General features: G+C 44.9%; 1 protein-coding gene across 1 annotated transcript; it reads left to right on the top strand.

Moving 5' to 3' along the window:
• The first annotated feature begins 8,062 nt into the window (after positions 1 to 8,062).
• Positions 8,063 to 18,542, top strand: LOC129713912 (ferritin heavy chain-like). Its single transcript, XM_055663289.1, has 4 exons — positions 8,063 to 8,384; positions 14,821 to 14,967; positions 16,455 to 16,580; positions 18,129 to 18,542. Exons 1-4 carry the CDS (start codon positions 8,163 to 8,165, stop codon positions 18,282 to 18,284), a joined length of 651 nt encoding a protein of 216 aa, XP_055519264.1. The 5' UTR covers positions 8,063 to 8,162; the 3' UTR covers positions 18,285 to 18,542.
• Positions 18,543 to 19,088: the final 546 nt, after the last annotated feature.

Below are 19,088 nucleotides of genomic sequence, written 5' to 3'. Positions count from 1 at the left end.
TTTTGTCTCCAAGTTGCTTTTTTTTTTATTTAAAAAAAAAAAAAAGATATTTGTTCAGAGTTGCAACTGTTTTGCACTGAGGTAACACGGTGGTACAACGGTAGAGTTGCTGTCTTACAGAGCCATGCGACCCAGATTCGATCCTGACTACTAGTGAAATGACCACGTGGGTTTTCACTGAGATTTTTGATTTCCATCCACACTCCAAAGACTTACAAGTGTGATTAGAATCTTGTCAAGTCACATTTATTTATATAGCACATTTAAAAAAGAACTCTCGTTGGCCAAAGTGCTTTGCATTTGTTATAAGAATAGTATAAACAAACAAACTACATACATATAGCCCTTGCTCAGTGGGCGTCAGGAAAGGCTTGGGAGTATAGATAAGATTTTAGTCTTGACTTAAAGGAGTCGATGGAGGGGGCTGTTCTGATGGGAAGAGGGATGCTGCTGTTCCACAGTCTAGGAGCTGCAACCGCAAAGGCACGGTCGCCCCTGAGCTTATACCTAGACCGCGGGACTAGCAGCTCCAAGTCGGACGATCTGAGGGACCTGGAGGTGGAGTGGTGGGTGAGAAGACTTTTAATGTAGGAGGGGGCAAGCCCATTGAGGGCTTTGTAGACATAGAGGAGGGTCTTGAAATGTATACGGAACTGCACAGGGAGCCAGTGGAGAGAGGCCAGGATCGGGGGTGATGTGGTCTTGTATGCACTATAGTGGATTTCCAGTTTGCAATAAGTACAAAAATACCGATGGCTCATTAGAATGGGACTGTCTGGGTGAAAAAATTGGCTTTCTGTTTGCCTATTCTAGTGTTACAGACAAGCCTCTGTTCCTGCAGACCATCTTTCCTGTGAAAAGAACACTGCAGCAGACTTGGTGTCCACTATATCAGTTCTTTAGGGTGCATGTGGAAATCAACCAAACATTTTGGGTGGTACGGTGGCATAGCAGTAGGGTTGCTGCCTTACAGCATCAGAGACCTTGGTTTGATCCTGACTACGGGTGCTTGTGTGTACGATCTCCCTGTCACCTGCATGGGCTTTCTCTGAGATCTGGTTTCCTCCCACACTTCAAAGACGTGCAGGTTTGTAGGTTAATTAGCTTGATTGCCCCTAGTGTGTGTTGGGGTGGTGTTAATGTGTGGGGATCGCTGGTCGGTACGGACTTGGGAAGCTGAAGGGCCTGTTTCTGCACTGTATTTCTAAACTAAATTTACTGGAGCTGCTGGGTGAGGTGGGTCAACTCATAAATTGGCCAGTTTCTCTTTTATGCAGCAATAATTGGTTAAATAACCAACTTCAAACTTTCCACACATGCAATCCAAAAAATGAGGGTATGGATTAAATAAACTTATTCCTTGTCAAGTATTTTCATTTGGAGTGATACAGCATACATGGGCTGTTTGGCCCAGACTTGTCAATGCCAACTGGGTTGCCTATCTCAATGGTTCTTTATTGCCACGTATGTATAACACCCTAAAATTATTTTGCATAAACCACAGTTGCCATATTTTGGCACTGATTACAAAGGAAAAAAAAGTCCAGTCCACATACTGAAGTTTGTGACACCCTGTGTTTGTGAGCCTGTGTTTTTGGCATGTTCCTCCAAACCATTGCTCTGTACCTGTCTAAATGTCCTGCATTCAATGCTAAGATTGCATGTTCCACATACCCACTATCTTCACTTAAGATGGACACAAAAAGCTGGAGTACTCAGCCGTTAGGACAGCATCTCTGGAGAAAAGGAATAAGTGACGTTTCAGAGCGAGACCCTTCAGACTGAATCTTGATTCAGATGGTTAGAAACCTCTGATTTTCGTTGATCCAAGCATGTTTAGTTATCCTTCACTGACGTCCTGCCAGAACTGAGTTTACTCAGTCATTCAGAATATAAAGGGAGGGGGGCAGGTCATGGCACGAAAGCGTAGTGGTAGAGTTGCTGCCTCACAGCGCCAGAGACCTGGGTTCGATCCTGACTACGGGTGCTGTCTGTAGAGAGTTTGTATGTTCTCCCCGTGACCCGCGTGGGTTTTCTCCGGGATCTTTGGTTTCTATCCACACTCCAAAGATGTACAGGTTTGTAGGTTTATTGGCTTTGGTATAATTGTAAATGAATGGTCCCAAGTGTGTGTGTGTGTGTGTGTGTGTGTGTGTAGGATAGTGCTAGTGTGCAGGCCTAATTCTGCTCCTATCACTTATGATCTTATGATACATGTCCATTCTTCAGGCAGGGAAAGAGACTGTTCATGGCATCCACAGCTATGTATCCATTTCATACTTCAATGGTTGGTTTGATTGTTCGCACAGACATCTTGATTACTTTGAACAAGGATCGTACCAACAGCATTACCGTTTACAACCTTAACTCAGTCAGACAACTTCAGAGAAAATACAAAATGATTAACATTTCTCCTAACGTTGTGACTTCCACAGTGCATAACACAACAAAACACTTTCAAATGCCAACGAGGAAACTCAAAAGCTGCAACATCAGAGGGACCAATTGCCAAGAACCTGGAAAAATCCAAACATCAAGTGCGAGGATCGGGTGCGGTCTGCAGAGTTTGCATGTTGTCCCCTTAACCTGTGTGGGCTTTCTTTCTCCAACATCCCTGGGTTCCTCCCACACTCCAAAGATATACAGGTTTGTTGGCCTGGTATAATTCTAAATTGTCCATTGAGTGTATAGAATAGTGTAAATGTGCGGGGATCGCTGGTCGGCGCGGACTCAGTGGGTCGAAGAGCCTGTGTCCACGCTGTATCTCTAAACCGTCTGTCACAACAAATTCACTACTTGTATTTTAGAAATGCTTGCCTGCCTATCTTCCTGCCCATATGGAGTGGTATGTTTTCTGTTCCTACCCATATGAGTATGGAATGCTAATTGTTGCAGGCTGGGTCGTTTAATAATATTATTTTAGTCAAAGGATATGTTTTTAATCATGGACCAGAAAAGGGAGAATAACATCTTGCATTTCAGCTGTTTTACATCAATCACTTATAGGAAATCAACTGCACTTTTAAAAAACAAATGCATCAATCTTTGAGTCTTTACTGATTGAGTTGGAATGTGAGGTAGGATTAAATGTCAGCCGTTAATTTTAATTAAGTCGCCAATAAACTGCAAAAGTTGTACGTCCCAACCTGCCTGATACTTTTTCCACTCAGAAGCCAGAGCAAGATGAATGGAATAATGGATGCTTAGCACCAGGCAAAGAAAAGGAGATGAGAACCAAAGTCTATTAGCAATTAAAAAAACAGATTCACATGTAAGTTGTTTTGACTGCATTTCAAATACTTGAGCTTTGTGTTATAACAATATTTAAAACAATTTGCACTGCAGATATCAATCTTCTTTTCCTAATCATTACTTGAGACCTGGTCTTTAATTAGGCATCTGCCTGAACAAAATCTCCATTGTTCGTAAGATCATAAGTGATAGCAGCAGGATCTTATAAAACATTTGAAATTCTTAAGGGATTGGACAGGCTAGGTGCAGGAAAAATGTTCCAAATGTTGGGGGGGGGGGGGGGGGTCCAGAACCAGGGGTCACGATGTAAGAATAAGGTGTCGGCCATTTAGGACTGAGACAAGGAAAAACGTTTTCACCCAGCGAGTTGTGAATCAATGGCATTCTCTGCCACAGAAGGCAGTGGAAGTTAGCCCTAAGAGCTCTACCTAACTTTTGCTTGGATGTTTTCAAGAGAGAGTTAGATAGAGCTCTTAGGGCTAACAGAATCAAGGGAATTGGGGGAGACAGCAGGAACAGGGATGATCAGCCATGATCATATTGAATAGCAGTGCTGGCTCATGGGGCCAAATAGCCTGCTCCCACAACTATTTTCTATGTTTCTATGTAGAATTAGGCCATTGAGCCCATCAAGTCAACTCCGCCATTCAATCATGGCTGAAATATCTCTCCCTCATAACCCCATTCTCCTGCCCTCCCTATAACCCCAGACACCCATACTAATCAAGAATCTATCTATGCCTTGAAAAATATCCATTGATTTGACCTCCCTTCTGTGCGAAGAATTGCACAGATTTGCCACCCTGTGATTAAAGACATTCCTCCTCATTTCCTTCCTAAAGGAGTGTCCTTTGATTCTGAGGCTATGACCCCTGGTCATAGTCTCTTCATTGTAATTGTGTGGGTGTGAATATTAGCATTGCAAATTAATGCACATCTATCTTCTGTAATTGGCTTTACCCAAAAGCTATTGAGAAATCTGCAGTGTCCTTTGTTACCTGAGGGATACTGGCATCGGCAGGAACCATTTCCACTGTTGTCCTGGGATGATCAAGAAGCTTGTGGATCGTATATCGCCAACCTAAGGAGACTGGGATCCCCCTAGAATGGCCTGGGAGAGAACAAGCTCTCCCATTGGGGAGTGTGAATGACCAAATTCGCTGTAGGGATATTATCTTTAATAACCATTGGATTGTCCCTTGGGGAAGAGAGTTCCCAGAGATTCACCACTCTCTGTGTGAAAAAAATCTTTATCATCTCGGTTTTAAAGGATTTCCCCCTTATCCTTAAGCTGTGACCCCTTGTCCTGGACTTCCCATACATCGGGATTCACTTTGACATGTATCCTGTCCAATCCCTTAAGAATTTTATAAGCCACAAGATCCCATACAATCCCAGGTTCTAGAGAGTATAGTGAAAGTCTATCCAGTTTTCTTCATTTTGCAGTCACACAAAAAAGCAGTCTGCTGAAATTCTGTAACACTCCCTCTATCAATAATCCTTCCTCAGATTTTCCAAAACTGGAAGAATACTCCAGCATGATGCCCAAGGCAGTGTACAACTGCAGAACCTCCCTGCTCCTATTCTCAAATCCTGCCTTACAAAGCTAACATTACAGCGGCAGAGTTCACTGCCTGCTGCACCTGCGCCTACTTTCGGACTGGTGCTGCCTGACACCCAGAGTCTGCTACATCTCCCCTTTCCCGTCGGCCAGTTTTTAGATAATAGCTTTGGGATCGTTCCTCACTCCAAAGGAGTACAGTTTTCCCCGTTAGAATGGCCTGGGAGAGTACAAGCTCTCCCACTGGGGAGTGTGAATGACCAAATTCACTGTAGGGATATTATCTTTACGACATTGGATTGTCACTTGGGTGAAGAATAAACCCAGAGCATCAAATCGCCTTGTTAATGTACACTTTTAGTCACAAATTCTATACTGGTGTTGAAGCCCCAATGTCATACATCTTGATTCACTTTGAACATGTATCAAAGGTATCAAAGGTATTTTATTAGCCACAGTCACATACACCCAGGTGTAGTGAAGTGAAATGCTTTTTGCCATTTTGCAATCCACAAGGACTGCAGTTGGGTGGGGCGGTAATAACCAGGTTGTACTATTTGCTGCACCTATTTTAGTGGAATATAAATAACCCACAAAATCTAACTACATACTTTCAAGTCGTTTGATGTGCTAAAGCAAAATCAGCTTTCTAAGGTTGACCTTTAAAATTAGATTTAAGTTTGTCTTCAACCCTTCATCTGTCATCTTGGAAAGATGTTTCAGTTGTAAGTTGTTTCAGTGAATCTTCAATATGGGCACCTGATTTGCAGAGCGTAGGATTGATTACAATAATTTGGGGGAGGCTGTGTGGTGCATCTGAAAATGCATTGCAATTTCACAATTAGGGGACGGCACAGTGGCACAGTGGTAGAGTTGTTGCCTTACAGCGCTTGCAGCGCGGAGACGCGGGTTAGATCCCGACTACGGGTGCTGTCTGTACGAAAGTTTGTAGGTTCTCCCCGTGACCGCGTGGGTTTTCTCCGAGATCTTCTGGGTATTAGGGGTTTTGTGGAGAAGGAGGGAGAATAGGGTTGAGAGGGATAGATCAGCCATGATTGAATGGAGTAGACTTGATGGGCCTAATGGCCTAATTCTGCTATTACTTATGACCTTACGTGTACTTGCACCCCACAGCCCTGCTTTCCATGAAAACTCTGCGCTGAACTAACTCGACTAATGTAATAACTTTTATGTACCTAGGCCGTATTTTAACACACTGTTTCAGATATTGACAGGGTGGCACAGTGGTAGAGTTGCTGCCTCACAGCGCCAGAGACCCGGGTTCGATCCTGAATCGGGTGTTGCTTGTACGTTCTTACCGCAAAAGCATGGGTTTTCTCCAGATGCTCCAGATGCTCCGTTTTCCACCCACGTTCCAAAGACGAGCAGGTTTGTAGGTCAACTGGCTTCTGTGAATTGTCTTAGACCGATAGATTCTTGATTAGTATGGGTGTCAGGGGTTATGGGGAGAAGGCAGGAGCAAGCGGTTAGCAGGGAGAGATAGATCAGCCATGATTGAATGGCGGCATAGACTTGATGAGTCGAATGGCCTAATTCTGCTCCTATCACTTATGAGCGCACCAACTTGAACTATCAACCGGACACAACTAAAATTGAGGGTTTTGGCCTGAAACGTTACCTATTTCCTTCGTTCCACAGATGCTGCTGCACCCGCTGAGTTTCTCCAGCATTTTTGTCTACAACTAAATTTAAGGAAGCTCTTCTTCTCCAAGAATCCTTTTTTTTTTGCTTAAGTCCACCGCCAGTTTAAATTCCATTTGTAATATTTTGGAGAACCACCATCTGCAGTTGCTTCCTATTCAAAATGGTGGCCGGGGCACATGGCGGCGGGAATCAGATGCGTCGATCAAGATGGCGGCCGGCGGTGCCACGGATGCGACCTTCTAAACATGACTTCCAGCAGCAGACAGGGGGACAGTCTGAAGAAGGGTCTAGAGCAGAAACGCCAACCATTTCTTCTCTCCAGAGATGGTGTCTGTCCCGTTGAGTTCCTCCAGCATTTTGTGTCTATCTTTGGTGTAAACCAGCATCTCCACATGTGGCTGGGTCAGGTGTGGGCAAGGGGGATTGGAGGAGATGGGAGCTAGGCGGGGGAGAGTGTCGGTGGCTGGGTATAGGTTGCTCCTCTGATCGAGGAAGAACCGGAGGGCTTTGAGGCCATCCTGGTGGGGGATGGAGGTGTAGAGTGACTGGACGTCCATGGTGAATGTGAGAAAGGGGTTAATAGGGATGGTTGATTTATACCAGAACTCTGAAAAATATAACTTAGAAATAAATGAGCTTATCAGCAGAAGCCAGACTGCTGGTAGAATAAAGTAACAATATACAGAACAGAGAGAAATTCTAGATAAAAAGTAGCAAACAGATAAAAACTTCAGCAGAAGCCTTGGGAGTCTTTGACGTCAGGAGATGGTCCGAGACATTCCTGGACATTCTCGTGGGAATGTGGGCTTTATGTTATGATTGGACGAAACTCGATGGGGAGACATGAGGTAGTGACCATAGTGAAAAATGGTATAAAGATAGAAAGCATCTCCATTTTCTTTGTGCCTCTAGGGGACATCAGAGGAGAGGCACCTATTCTGCAGAATATGAAATTAATAAAAACACTTCTTTGTCTGAATTTGTCTCCAGAGCATTTGTGATTTTTGAATCTCACAGTGAAGATGAGTGGGTGAGGGCCTGGAGAGTGGAATGCGCGTAGACGGCGGAGAGTGTCTGAGGTCTTGAACATAGGTGGGAAGGGATTTGACCAAGGGGGATAGTATGGGGTCGGGGTATGTGGAGATGAGTTCGGTGGTCAAGTTGGGCCTCTGTGTGACTCTGAATGCCTCGCTCAAGATGGCGGCCGGCGGTGCCATGGATACGACCTTCCAAACATGGCGTTCAGCAGAAGACAGGTGGGACAGCCTGAAGAAGATAGTCTTCTAGACCAGAAACGCCACCCATTTCTTCTCTCCAGAGATGGTGTCTGTCCTATGTCCTGTTGAGTTCCTCTAGCATTTGTGCCTATCTTTGGTTTATCTGCACATGTGGCTGGGTCAGGTTTGGGCAAGTTGGGCCTCTGTGTGACTCTGAATGCCTCCTTCAAGATGGCGGCCGGCGGTGCCACCCCTGGCTGCGACCTTCCAAACATGGCGGCCGCCATGTTTGGAAGATCGCAGCCAGGGGTGGCACCGCCGGCCGCCATGTTTGGAAGGTCCCAGCCGGGGGCGGCACCGCCGGCCGCCATGTTTGGAAGGTCGCAGCCGGGCGGCAAGCGCTTGTGACCAACCAGGGGCCGTGTTGCGAGGTGGTGGTTGCTAGGGACGGCGGAACGCGGACGCCGATGGGGAGTGTGTGGCTGGGCCGCGGCCTACTCTGCCGCCTCGGGTGCAGGGCGGGCCCGCTGCTGCCACCAGCCTGGGGACACGGACAGCTCAGGAGAGCAGCTCATGGCCGGGGCTCCGACTGCAGCCCCCGGCGCCACAATTACCCCAAGGAATGCGAGGATGCCATCAACAGGCAGATCAACACGGAGTTCCGCGCTTTCTACGTCTACCTGTCCATGGTGAGAGAAGGCAGGCACCTGGTCACCATGTCATAGAAACATTAACGCTATCCTATAAACACGCTCGGGACTATTTACACTTATGCCAAACCAATTTACCGACAAACCTGGACGTCTTTGGAGTGTGGGAGGACAATAGAGGATAGTTGAGGCCAGTTCATTGGCTATATTTAAGAGGGAGTTAGATGTGGCCCTTGTGGCTAAGGGGATCAGGGGGTATGGAGAGAAGGCAGGTACGGGGTACTGAGTTGGATGATCAGCCATGATCATATTGAATGGCGGTGCAGGCTCGAAGGGCCGAATGGCCTACTCCTGCACCTAATTTCTATGTCTATGTTTCTATGGTAACCCTAATCTCACTTTAGCAATTGGTGCATGTGACAATAAATATCTCTTCTCTCTCTTAAACCGATAAGGCATTGAAATTCATCATTGAGATTGACAAGGCGTGGATACAGGGCCTTAACAGCATTATAGGCCCCCGGGCAAAGCAGTGCACTGGGGCCCCTACTTACACATTTAGTTTTAGTTCCCGTTTTTTCACATCACTATAATCTCAATCTGGACACTTACTCCTGGCCTTCAATGCGTGTTCACTAAATTTGTCTCTAATTTCCCAAAGACAGGATTTCAGAGACTCAGGAAGATTCACGCAGAGAGTGGTGAATCTCTGGAACTCTCTGCCACAGAGGGTAGTTGAGGCCAGTTCATTGGCTATATTTAAGAGGGAGTTAGATGTGGCCCTTGTGGCTAAGGGGATCAGGGGGTATGGAGAGAAGGCAGGTACGGGATACTGAGTTGGATGATCAGCCATGATCATATTGAATGGCGGTGCAGGCTCGAAGGGCCGAATGGCCTACTCCTGCACCTAATAAATTTAAAAAAAAAAAAAAATAATAGACAATAGGTGCAGGAGTAGGCCATTCGGCCCTTCGAGCCTGCACCGCCATTCAATATGATCATGGCTGATCATCCAACTCAGTATAGGGTGATTTCACTAAAGGTCACTGGAGCGTAGATCCGCACCCACGTGACCAAAATTCTCAAGTGGAGGACACTCGAGGGTTCGGTACATGTTAGTTAGTGGATGGGAAAAAACGCATTTTCCCACCCGTTTACAAAAAGTAAGGCGAGGTTGTGACTTAATTTTGATAAATTCAGCGGTGACCGTGAGGCATAATTACCTAGATTTTGGACCTTAAAAAAGATAGCAAATGTAAGGTAAATTTCCGAGGTTGCACTGAAGGTGCCAAACCGACTTGAAATGAACAGCCGACATTTGACGTGGATATTTTTTTTTCCAAAATATGGGAATTATCGGTAGCTCGCTGAATTTCACCCCGACTGGCATTAGTAAATTGCAGCTCACAAATTCGTCGTTTTCAAACGTTTTTAAATTCCCGATATTTTGGAAATTTAAATATCCACGGCAAATGTCCACTAACATGTACCGAACCCTCGAGTGTCCTCCACTTGAGAATTTTGGTCACGTGGGTGCGGATCTACGCTCCAGTGACCTTTAGTGAAATCACCCTATAACCAATTTGTTTGGAAGGATATAGGTTATTAGTATATGCAATGGTGTTGTTTGATCCACACTCCATGCCAGTTGGTGGCAGTAATGCACCAAAAAAGTTGTTTGCCAACCGCCAAAAAACACTACATAGAAGAAGAAGAAGAAGATCCAACTCAGTATTCCATCCCTGCCTTCTCGCCATACCCCCTGATCCCTTTAGCCACAAGGGCCACATCTAACTCCCTCTTAAATATAGCCAATGAACTGTGGCCTCAACTACCTTCTGTGGCAAAGAGTTCCAGAGATTCACTACTCTCTGTGTGAAAAATGTTTTTCTCATAGAGTAGACTATCATATAGTGGTACAGCCCTTCAGCCCAACTTGCCCATACCAGCCAACACGTCTCAGCTACACTAGTCCCCACCTGCCCACGTTTGGCCCATATCCCTCCAAACCTGTCCTACCCATGTACCTGTCTAACTGTTTCTTAAACATTGGGATAGTCCCTGCCTCAACTACCTCCTCTGGCAGCTTGTCCCATAGCCTGACCACCCTTTGTGTGAAAAAGTTACCCCTCAGATTCCTATTGAATCTTTTCTCCTTCGTCTTAAACCTATCTCCTTTAGTCCTCGATTCCCCCTCTCTGGGCAGGAGACCCTGTGCATCTACCCAATCTATTCCTCTTAACCTGTCCTACCCATAGAAACATAGAAAATAGGTGCAGGAGTAGGACATTCGGCCCTTCGAGCCTGCACCGCCATTCAATATGATCATGGCTGACCATCCAACTCAGTATCCTGTACCTGCCTTCTCTCCATACCACTTGATCCCTTTAGCCACAAGGGCCACATCTAACTCCCTCTTAAATATAACCAATGAACTGTGGCCTCAACTACCTTCTGTGACAGAGAATTCCAGAGATGTCCCAGCAGATCTCCACCCAACTATAGTTACCCAACCAGACGCAGCTAAATTTAAAGTAGCTCTTTCTTCCCAATAACTCTTTCTGGCTTAAGTCCTCCCTCCACCACCTCCAGTTTAAATTCCATTTGGAATATTTTGGAGGACCAAGAAACCAAGAATCCCAACACAAAACACTCTGCAAACCCCAGCAGGGAGACATGGAGAGGATGAGTGGTCTTCAATTCAATTCGATTCAATTTTTATTCCATGTCATTTGAACCTCAGCGAGGCTCAAATGAAACTCCGTTTCTACAGCCACACAAACAAAACAATTCCTGCAAGACACCCAAACAATTCAATTCACACAAACATCCATCACAGTGAGTCTTCTCCTCACTGTGATGGAAGTCTTATAGAGATCGTGAGGAATAGGCAGGATAAATGGGTAAAGATCCCAACACAAACACTCTTGGAGAACCCAGCTTACACCTAGGGAGGGCTACCAGAGAGTAGGCTGGGACTTCATTCCTTGGAGTGCAGGAGGATGAGGAGTAATCTTGCAGACATCAGAGGAATAGGTAACGTAAATGAGTAAAGATTTACCCCTATCACCCTGTTGGGGTTCCCAACACAAACACTGAAAACCTCACCAGGGAGACATGGTTTCACCTGTAGGGAGGGCTACCATAGGCCATCTGTAACAAAAGAGTCTAAGCACTGACCATTGATAATGGCATTGCTAGCTGCGTTTTCCACATCCTAGTGGCCATCAACTTAATGGTCAATGGTGCATTATTGTCATCTGTGCAAACGGCCAGTGAAATTATTTTCTTACATACAGTTCAGTAAAGTATTGCCATACCTAAGTACAATCCCGATTAACAAAGTGTACAGAATTAGTCCCCGCATGCAAGAGGGCCAGGTTTTGGCGCTATTTTGAAAGTCCAGTCCGCACTTTAAATCTTAATGAGTGGTGCCCGATCTACACAAGCCCCAGGCTGCTGCAGGTCCTCCAGCCGTTGCCTTCCTTGGACAAAATGTGTAGGAAGGAACTGCAGATGCTGGTTTAAACCAAACATAGATGCAAAATGCTGGAGTAACTCAGTGGAACAGGCAGCATCTCTGGAGAGAAGGAATGGCTGATGAGTAATCTTATAAAGATCATGAGGAATAGGCAGGATAAATGGGTAAAAATCCCAATACAAACGCACTGCAGACCCCAGCAGAGAGATGGCTTCCTCCATCGGGAGGGCTACCATAGAGCAGGCTAGGACTTCATTCCTAGGAGTGCAGGAGGATGAACAATCTTATAGAGATCACGAAAAATAGGTAGGATAAAGATCCCAAAACAAACACTCTGCAAACCCCAGCTTCCCCCAGTTGAGAGGGCAACAGATTTGGAAAATGGTGCTTAGGCAAAGCATCAGCAATAATCTTATTGAATGTTGAAGAAGGCATAGCTCCCATCATCCCTTTGAACACCAGTGTTCATAAAAGTCTCATGACTCCAGTAGAGGCCAAATATGCCCCCTAATCCCAGCGGGGTAGTGCTTCATATCTATTCATAGTAGGGTAGTGTTATATATCTATTGACATGATCCAAAATAATTCAACATATAGCCTCTCAATTCCTTTCCATCCAGCTATACAATTGGCTGGTATTGTACCTCACAGCTACAGTAACCTAGGTTTAATTTTTCCTCTCATGGAGCCTCTCAACTCCCATCAACTCAGCTGATGTTATCTGAATGGACTGTGTACATTCTATAACTGAGTCACTTTTCCCCAGGAAACTTGCAAAAACAGGTAGTTATGTGAGTTGCATAATCCGTTGGGAGAATAAAATGACATGAGTGAGATTAGTGTAAATGGGTGATGGTAGGTATGGACACGGGTGGGTGAAAAGGCCAGTTTCTGTGCTGCATGACTCCATGACAATCTTGGTCAAACCTCTTTGCAATCTCACCATGCCAATTAACAATCAATATCTTCACTCCATACCACCACAACCCAGCAACAATTACAAAAGCCAAAATAAAAATGGTAACTAATCAATATAGAAGCAGCACAAAGTAAGATAATTGTTTCAAATTTAAAAAAATCACAAGATTTAACGCTATTCACAACAGAGGTTGGGTCCAAATTCACTTGCTATTCTTGTATAAAATGGAGTAGGATGAAGATAAAACAAGCAAATACAGTTTTTTCTGGACACAACAATCTGGGCCTAATCTATAGAGAGAAAAGAATAACACTTTTAATTGCCCAATTATAGAAGTAGAAGATGTCTGAAATGACTAGTTTTAAACAAATAGATAATGCAATGCTATTCAGATAATTAAGGTGATATAGATAAACCAAACAAAGTCGATTTGAAAATCTTTATGTTCTGTGCATACGTATAAAGTTATTATAATCTCCTAAATTAGAGGCACGTCTTAGCTTCCAGTGGTGAGAGAATTGAAGTTTATTTAATACGACAAGCGTGAAATTTTACATCAGTTTCCACTATTAATGAGATACAGGACATCAAGACATCAGAAACTCCTGAACCATATTTGTGTTAATGATTTTTCCTCATTGTTTTTGAAATGTAAGAATCAGTTTAGCCATAACAACCTCTCACTAACAAGGGACTGATAGCAGCTAGGTAGTGTGGCTGTGTCTTAATAATGTTTGTTTAAAGATAAATAATGGTCAGGTCACAAGGAGCAAACACCCCTGTTCTTCCTCAAAATTATGCTAGTTGGATCCTTGATCAAAGCACCAGGCAAAGGTCACATGCAACAAAAGAGTCTAAACACTGACCCTTGACATCTAATTGCATTACTAGCTAAGTTTTCCACATCCTAGTGGTCACCTATGCCCAGTAATTCAACTTAATGGTCAAAAGTGCTTTATTGGCACAGGTGCAAATGCACTTTGAAATTCTTTTCATACATACAGTTCAGGAAAGTATTGCCAGAACTAAGCACAATCCCCGATTAGAAAAGTGTATGGAATTAGTCCACTGAAACCGCATGCTTGAGGCGCCATGTTTTGGCGCTATTTTCAAAGTCCAGTCCGCGCTTTAACTCTTATGAGCGGTGCCCGATCTAGGAAAGTCCCAGGCTGCTGCAGATTCTACAGCCGTCGCCTTCCTTGGACGTCTGGATCGACAAGCGAACCGACATTCCTCTTCTCACCCATTGGATAAGCCTCAGCTGCAAGAGTAGGTCAGACTGTGTGTCCTTCAGTGACCAGTGCCCTAAAACCTCAAAGCTCAAACCATACGCTCCACTTACCTGGATGAGTGCAGCTCCAATATCACTCAATGAGTTTGAATACTACCAGAACATAGCCGCCTGGTTAGTTGGCACTCCATTCTCCTCATCCTCTTCAGCTATTCATTCTTCTTCATCATCGTGGCTGCTGTTTGTGTCATCTACAAAACGCAGTGTCAGTGTCTGGAGTGCAACTAAAACCTGCAACCTCTGATTCGGACGTGAAAGTGCTGTCCTTGAAGTTACCTTTCTTTAGCAGTGTTTAGAAACTGGCTGTTGATCCTGTCAAGGCCAGATCACAGGGAGTGTTTGTTAGAATCCCCCATACCTTGAAGCAGTAGCAGCGAGAGGGAAGCAAGTTATGTCCTTGCCAGGGTGATGTGCTCCTTGACATGTAATAGAGTTATAGAGTGATACAGTGTGGAAACAGGCCCTTCAACCCAACTTGCCCATGCCAGCCAACATGTCCCAGCTACACTAGTCCCACCTGCCCGCGATTGGCCCATATACCTCCAAACCTGTCCTATCCATGTACCTGTCTAACTGTTTCTTAAATGCTGTGATAGTCCCAGCCTCAACTACCTCCTCTGGCAGAAGAAATGGGTGACGTTTTGGGTCGAGACCCTTCTTCAGACTGAAAAAGGGCCTCAACCCGAAACATCACCCATTCTTTCTCTCCAGAGATGCTGCCTGTCCTGCTGAGTGACTCCAGCTTTTTGTGTCTATCTTCTGACATGGGTTATTTCTGTTTCAGTCATATTACTTCGAACGTTGTGACGTTTCGTTGAAAAACTTTGCCAAGTTTTACCTGCAGCAGTCCGTCGAGGAGCAGGAGCATGCTGAGAAGCTGATGATGTTTCAAATTAAGAGAGGAGGCCGCATCATCCTGCATGATATTAAGGTTAGTGGGAGTGAAATATCCCTGTCCCTTCTAATTACTTTCTTCAGCTTCTAGCCCTAGTCTTGTCAGTCACCTTTAGTCGGCCTGTGGACTATCATAGAGTGGTACAGCCCTCCAGCCCAACTTGCCCATACCAGCCAACACATCTCAGCTACACTAGTCCCCACCTGCCCACGTTTGGCCCATATCCCTCCAAACCTGTCCTACCCATGTACCTGTCTAACTGTTTCTTAAACATTGGGATAGTCCCTGCCTCAACTACCTCCTCTGGCAGCTTGTCCCATAGCCTGACCACCCTTTGTGTGAAAAAGTTACCCCCCAGATTCCTATTGAATCTTTTCTCCGTCGTCATAAACCTATCTCCTTTAGTCCTCGATTCCCCTCTCTGGGCAAGAGACCCTGTGCATCTACCCAATCTATTCCTCTCATGGTGTTCTACACCTCTATAAGATCACCCCTCAGTCTCCTGCGCCCCAATGAATAGAGTCCCAGCCTACACCTCAATCGTGCACAAAGATCCAGAAATTAAATCTGTGACAGTAAGTGTGGACTAAGTAGGTGGGGACATGATAGGTGGAATATAATGTGGAAAATGTGAGCAAACGCGTTTTTAGTGAAATGGTAAAACGACATTCCTGTAATATTTTTAATGATGAGAGATTAAAAGCATCATCAGTATGCAGAGTGACGTGCGAGTCATTGTGTATCCCTGAGGTTAAAATGCAGGTAGAGCAAGGCAAAGGTGCATTGGGCTTCATGCAAGAAGATCTGAGAATAACAGTAAAGACTTCTAAATGAAATAAAACCCTGATGAAAACACACCTGGGATTTTCCAGAGGTCTAGTAGTTTCATCTGACGTAAGAACCACTTCCAATAGAGTGAATGCAATGACAGTATAATTCTTGGAATGGGGAAGAGGAGGATTCTTGGAATGAGGAAGAGGATGATTCAGTGAGGAGAGCTTGTGCAGACTCGGCCTATAATCTAGAGTCTGGAAGCACAAGAGGTGATTTTTATTGAAGCATACAATGCTGTTATGGGACTTGAACATGGTGGACGTAGAGATGATCTTTCCCCTGGCTGGACAAGCAGCATCTCTGGAGAAAAGGAATAGGTAACGTCGAGGGTCGAGACCATTCAGATAATTGCCCGAGATTCTCCAGAGATGCCGTCTGCTGAGACCTGCTAAATTACTCCAGCTTTTTGTGTCTATCTTTGGATTAAACCAGCATCTGCTGTGCCTTTCTACACATTATCTGCCCTTGTGATTGAGGTTAGGAGGAACTGCAGCATTCACAAGTAATTTGAAGTTAAATGACAATGAATGGTATTGTATTGTATTGTATTGTATTGTATTGTATTGTATTGAAGTGTTCCACACTGCAGGCACATGGTGCCAGTGTGGTGCATGAACCTGTTTGCTACTGGAGTACCAGTCGCACTGGCTGCCTTTGACTGGATGGTATGGAGCTTCTTGTGTTTTCAGAAACCTTCCCTCGACGAGTGGGGCAGTGGCTTGGAGGCAATGGAGCATGCACTGCAGCTGGAGATTGAGGTCAATCAAAGCATCCTGACCCTGCACAAACTGGGGAGTGAAAAGAATGATATCAGTGTAAGTTTAGTTTAGTTTAGCTTAGAGATACAGCGCGGAAACAGGCGATTCGGCCCATCGAGCAATCTCGCACACTAACACTATCCTACACACACTAGGGACAATTTACAATTGTACCAAGCCAATTAACCTACAAACAGTGGTGAACTGGGTCTAAAAATATTGGTTTGCAGGAGACAAAGGAGGCCCACTTCATCAGGGGCCCACTTGATATTGGGGGCCCACTTGCCATCGGGCAAGCTGACACCCTGGCCAGTCCGCCACTGCCTACAAACCTGTACGTATATGGAGTGTGGGAGGAAACTGGAGCACCCGGAGTAAACCCACCCCTGTAAGTCACAGGGAGAACATATAAACTCCATACAGAGTCAGGATCGAACCCGGGACTCTGATGCTGTAAGGCAGTAACGCTACCGCTGTGCCGCTGTAAGTGTATAAACCTTATCAAACCAAGGCCACCATGCTCAGATTGGAAAGGTATTCTTCAAAACACATATTTCAGATGTTTGGGAAACAAAGGCAATCCAGTTAGGAAACTGAAAATAAAAGGCTTAGATAATGTAGTTTGAGAATCAAGAATGTTCTGCAATTTCACCAGGTTTGTTCCAACCTGAGGAATTGATTCATTTGAGGAATAGATCGGGTAGATGCACTGAGTCTCTTGCCCAGAGTAGGTGAATCGAGGACCAGAGGTTCAGAGTGAAGGGGAAAAGATTTAATAGGAATCTGAGGGGTAACTTTCTCACAGAAAGGGTGGTGAGTGTATGGAACAAGCTGCCAGAGGCTGGACAGCCAGTCTCAAATAATCGAATTTACACACAAAGTGAGCATGAAATTCTTGGTACGTTGCATAATCCCCTGACATTATTAAATTGGTATCTCTCCTACTTATCTGATGCTACTATTCTAGCGATGGGGTGAGGGTGGGGCAAGCAAACTTACAGAGGGCATTGGTGAAAATGGCATAAGCATTAGGGTTAGGTCTGAAGAAGGTTCTCGACCTATTCCTTTTCTCCAGAGACACAGTCTGACCTGTTGAGATACTCCAGCTTTTTGTGGCTATCATAAGCATTAAGAAGATAATCTATTTCACACAAAGGGTGGTGGGTGTATGGAACAAGCTGCCAGAGGAGGTAGTTGAGGCTGGGACTATCCCAACGTTTAAGAAACAGTTAGACAGGTACATGGATAGGACAGGTTTGGAGTGATGTGGACCAAACGCGGGCAGGTGGGACATGTTGGCCAGTGTAGGCAAGTTGGGCCGAAGGGAATGAATTTTGCGGAATTCTTAATACCATACAAATGAATGCACAGCTACCATTGAAAGTATGATTAAAAACTGAGATGTGCTCGTGAGAGATTTCATTTGATTATTCGACCTACACAGAAGTTCAGAGACACGACATGTTCAGAATTTAACTGACCTGTACAAAATTTCGAATTGGAATTTTTCCACACTAGTCAAAAGGCTAATGCAGGTGGTTTTTGGAACTTGTGTATCCCTTTTCGGGTGAAACCCTTCAACGCTACCTTCTCTTCCTGTTACAGTTATGTGATTTCTTGGAGTCAAACTACTTGAGTGAGCAACTCGAGGCCATTAGGAAGCTTGGAGAACACATCACCAACCTGAAGAGACTGGGAGCCCCTGAGAATGGTATGGGAGAGTACCTGTTCGACAAGCACTCCCTGGGGAAGGACAGTTAATGACATGGGCTTTGGTGAACTCATCCCCTTGGGATATGGCTTGTGCCTGGCTTTTCTCACTTGCTGCAAGTTTGTCAGCTTGTTATCTAACCATCTGCACAGAGCGGATTCCATTGTTCACCTGAGCAAGAGGGCACCATCCATTCCAGTGTCTCGTGTTAAGTTATTACTGTCAACCTAGTCCTGGTCATTGTAGGGCCAGATTAAAGACCGCGCACTGCATGGTACATCTGTTCCCAAATAAAATACTGTGAAAACTTTACCATTTTGCTTGTCAGATTCTTTTGGATCTAAAATGGATAAGGAATTTCTGGAATTTAGACGGATGAGAGGGGATCTCATTGAAACATATAAGATTATTAAGGGTTTGGACACGCTAGAGGCAGGAAACATGTTCCCGATGTTGGGGGAGTCCAGAACCAGGGGCCAAAGTTTAAGAATAAGAGGTAAGCCATTTAGAATGGAGATGAGGAAAAACTTTTTCACACAGAGAATTGTGAGTCTGTGGAATTCTCTGCCTCAGACGGCGGTGGAGGCTTGTTCTCTGGATGCTCTCAAGAGAGAGCTAGACAGAGCTCTTAGAAGATAGCGGAGTCAATGGCTATGGGGAGAAGGCAGGAACGGGGTACTGAATGTGGATGATCAGCCATGATCACATTGAATGGCGGTGCTGTCTCGAGGGGCCGAATGGCCTACTCCTGCACCTCTTGTCTGTTGAAACGTTTTTAACAAGAGAAAATCTTGGCCAGTGTCTGAATGTCCTTTCTCAGGAAGGGTAAAGCACCAAGAGGAAGATTCATCTTC

Source organism: Leucoraja erinacea, chromosome 37 (assembly GCF_028641065.1).
Source record: "Leucoraja erinacea ecotype New England chromosome 37, Leri_hhj_1, whole genome shotgun sequence".
Lineage (NCBI taxonomy): Eukaryota > Metazoa > Chordata > Chondrichthyes > Rajiformes > Rajidae > Leucoraja > Leucoraja erinaceus.
Note: the sequence above shows the minus strand (reverse complement) of the source record. Positions and strands in the feature narration are given on the sequence as shown.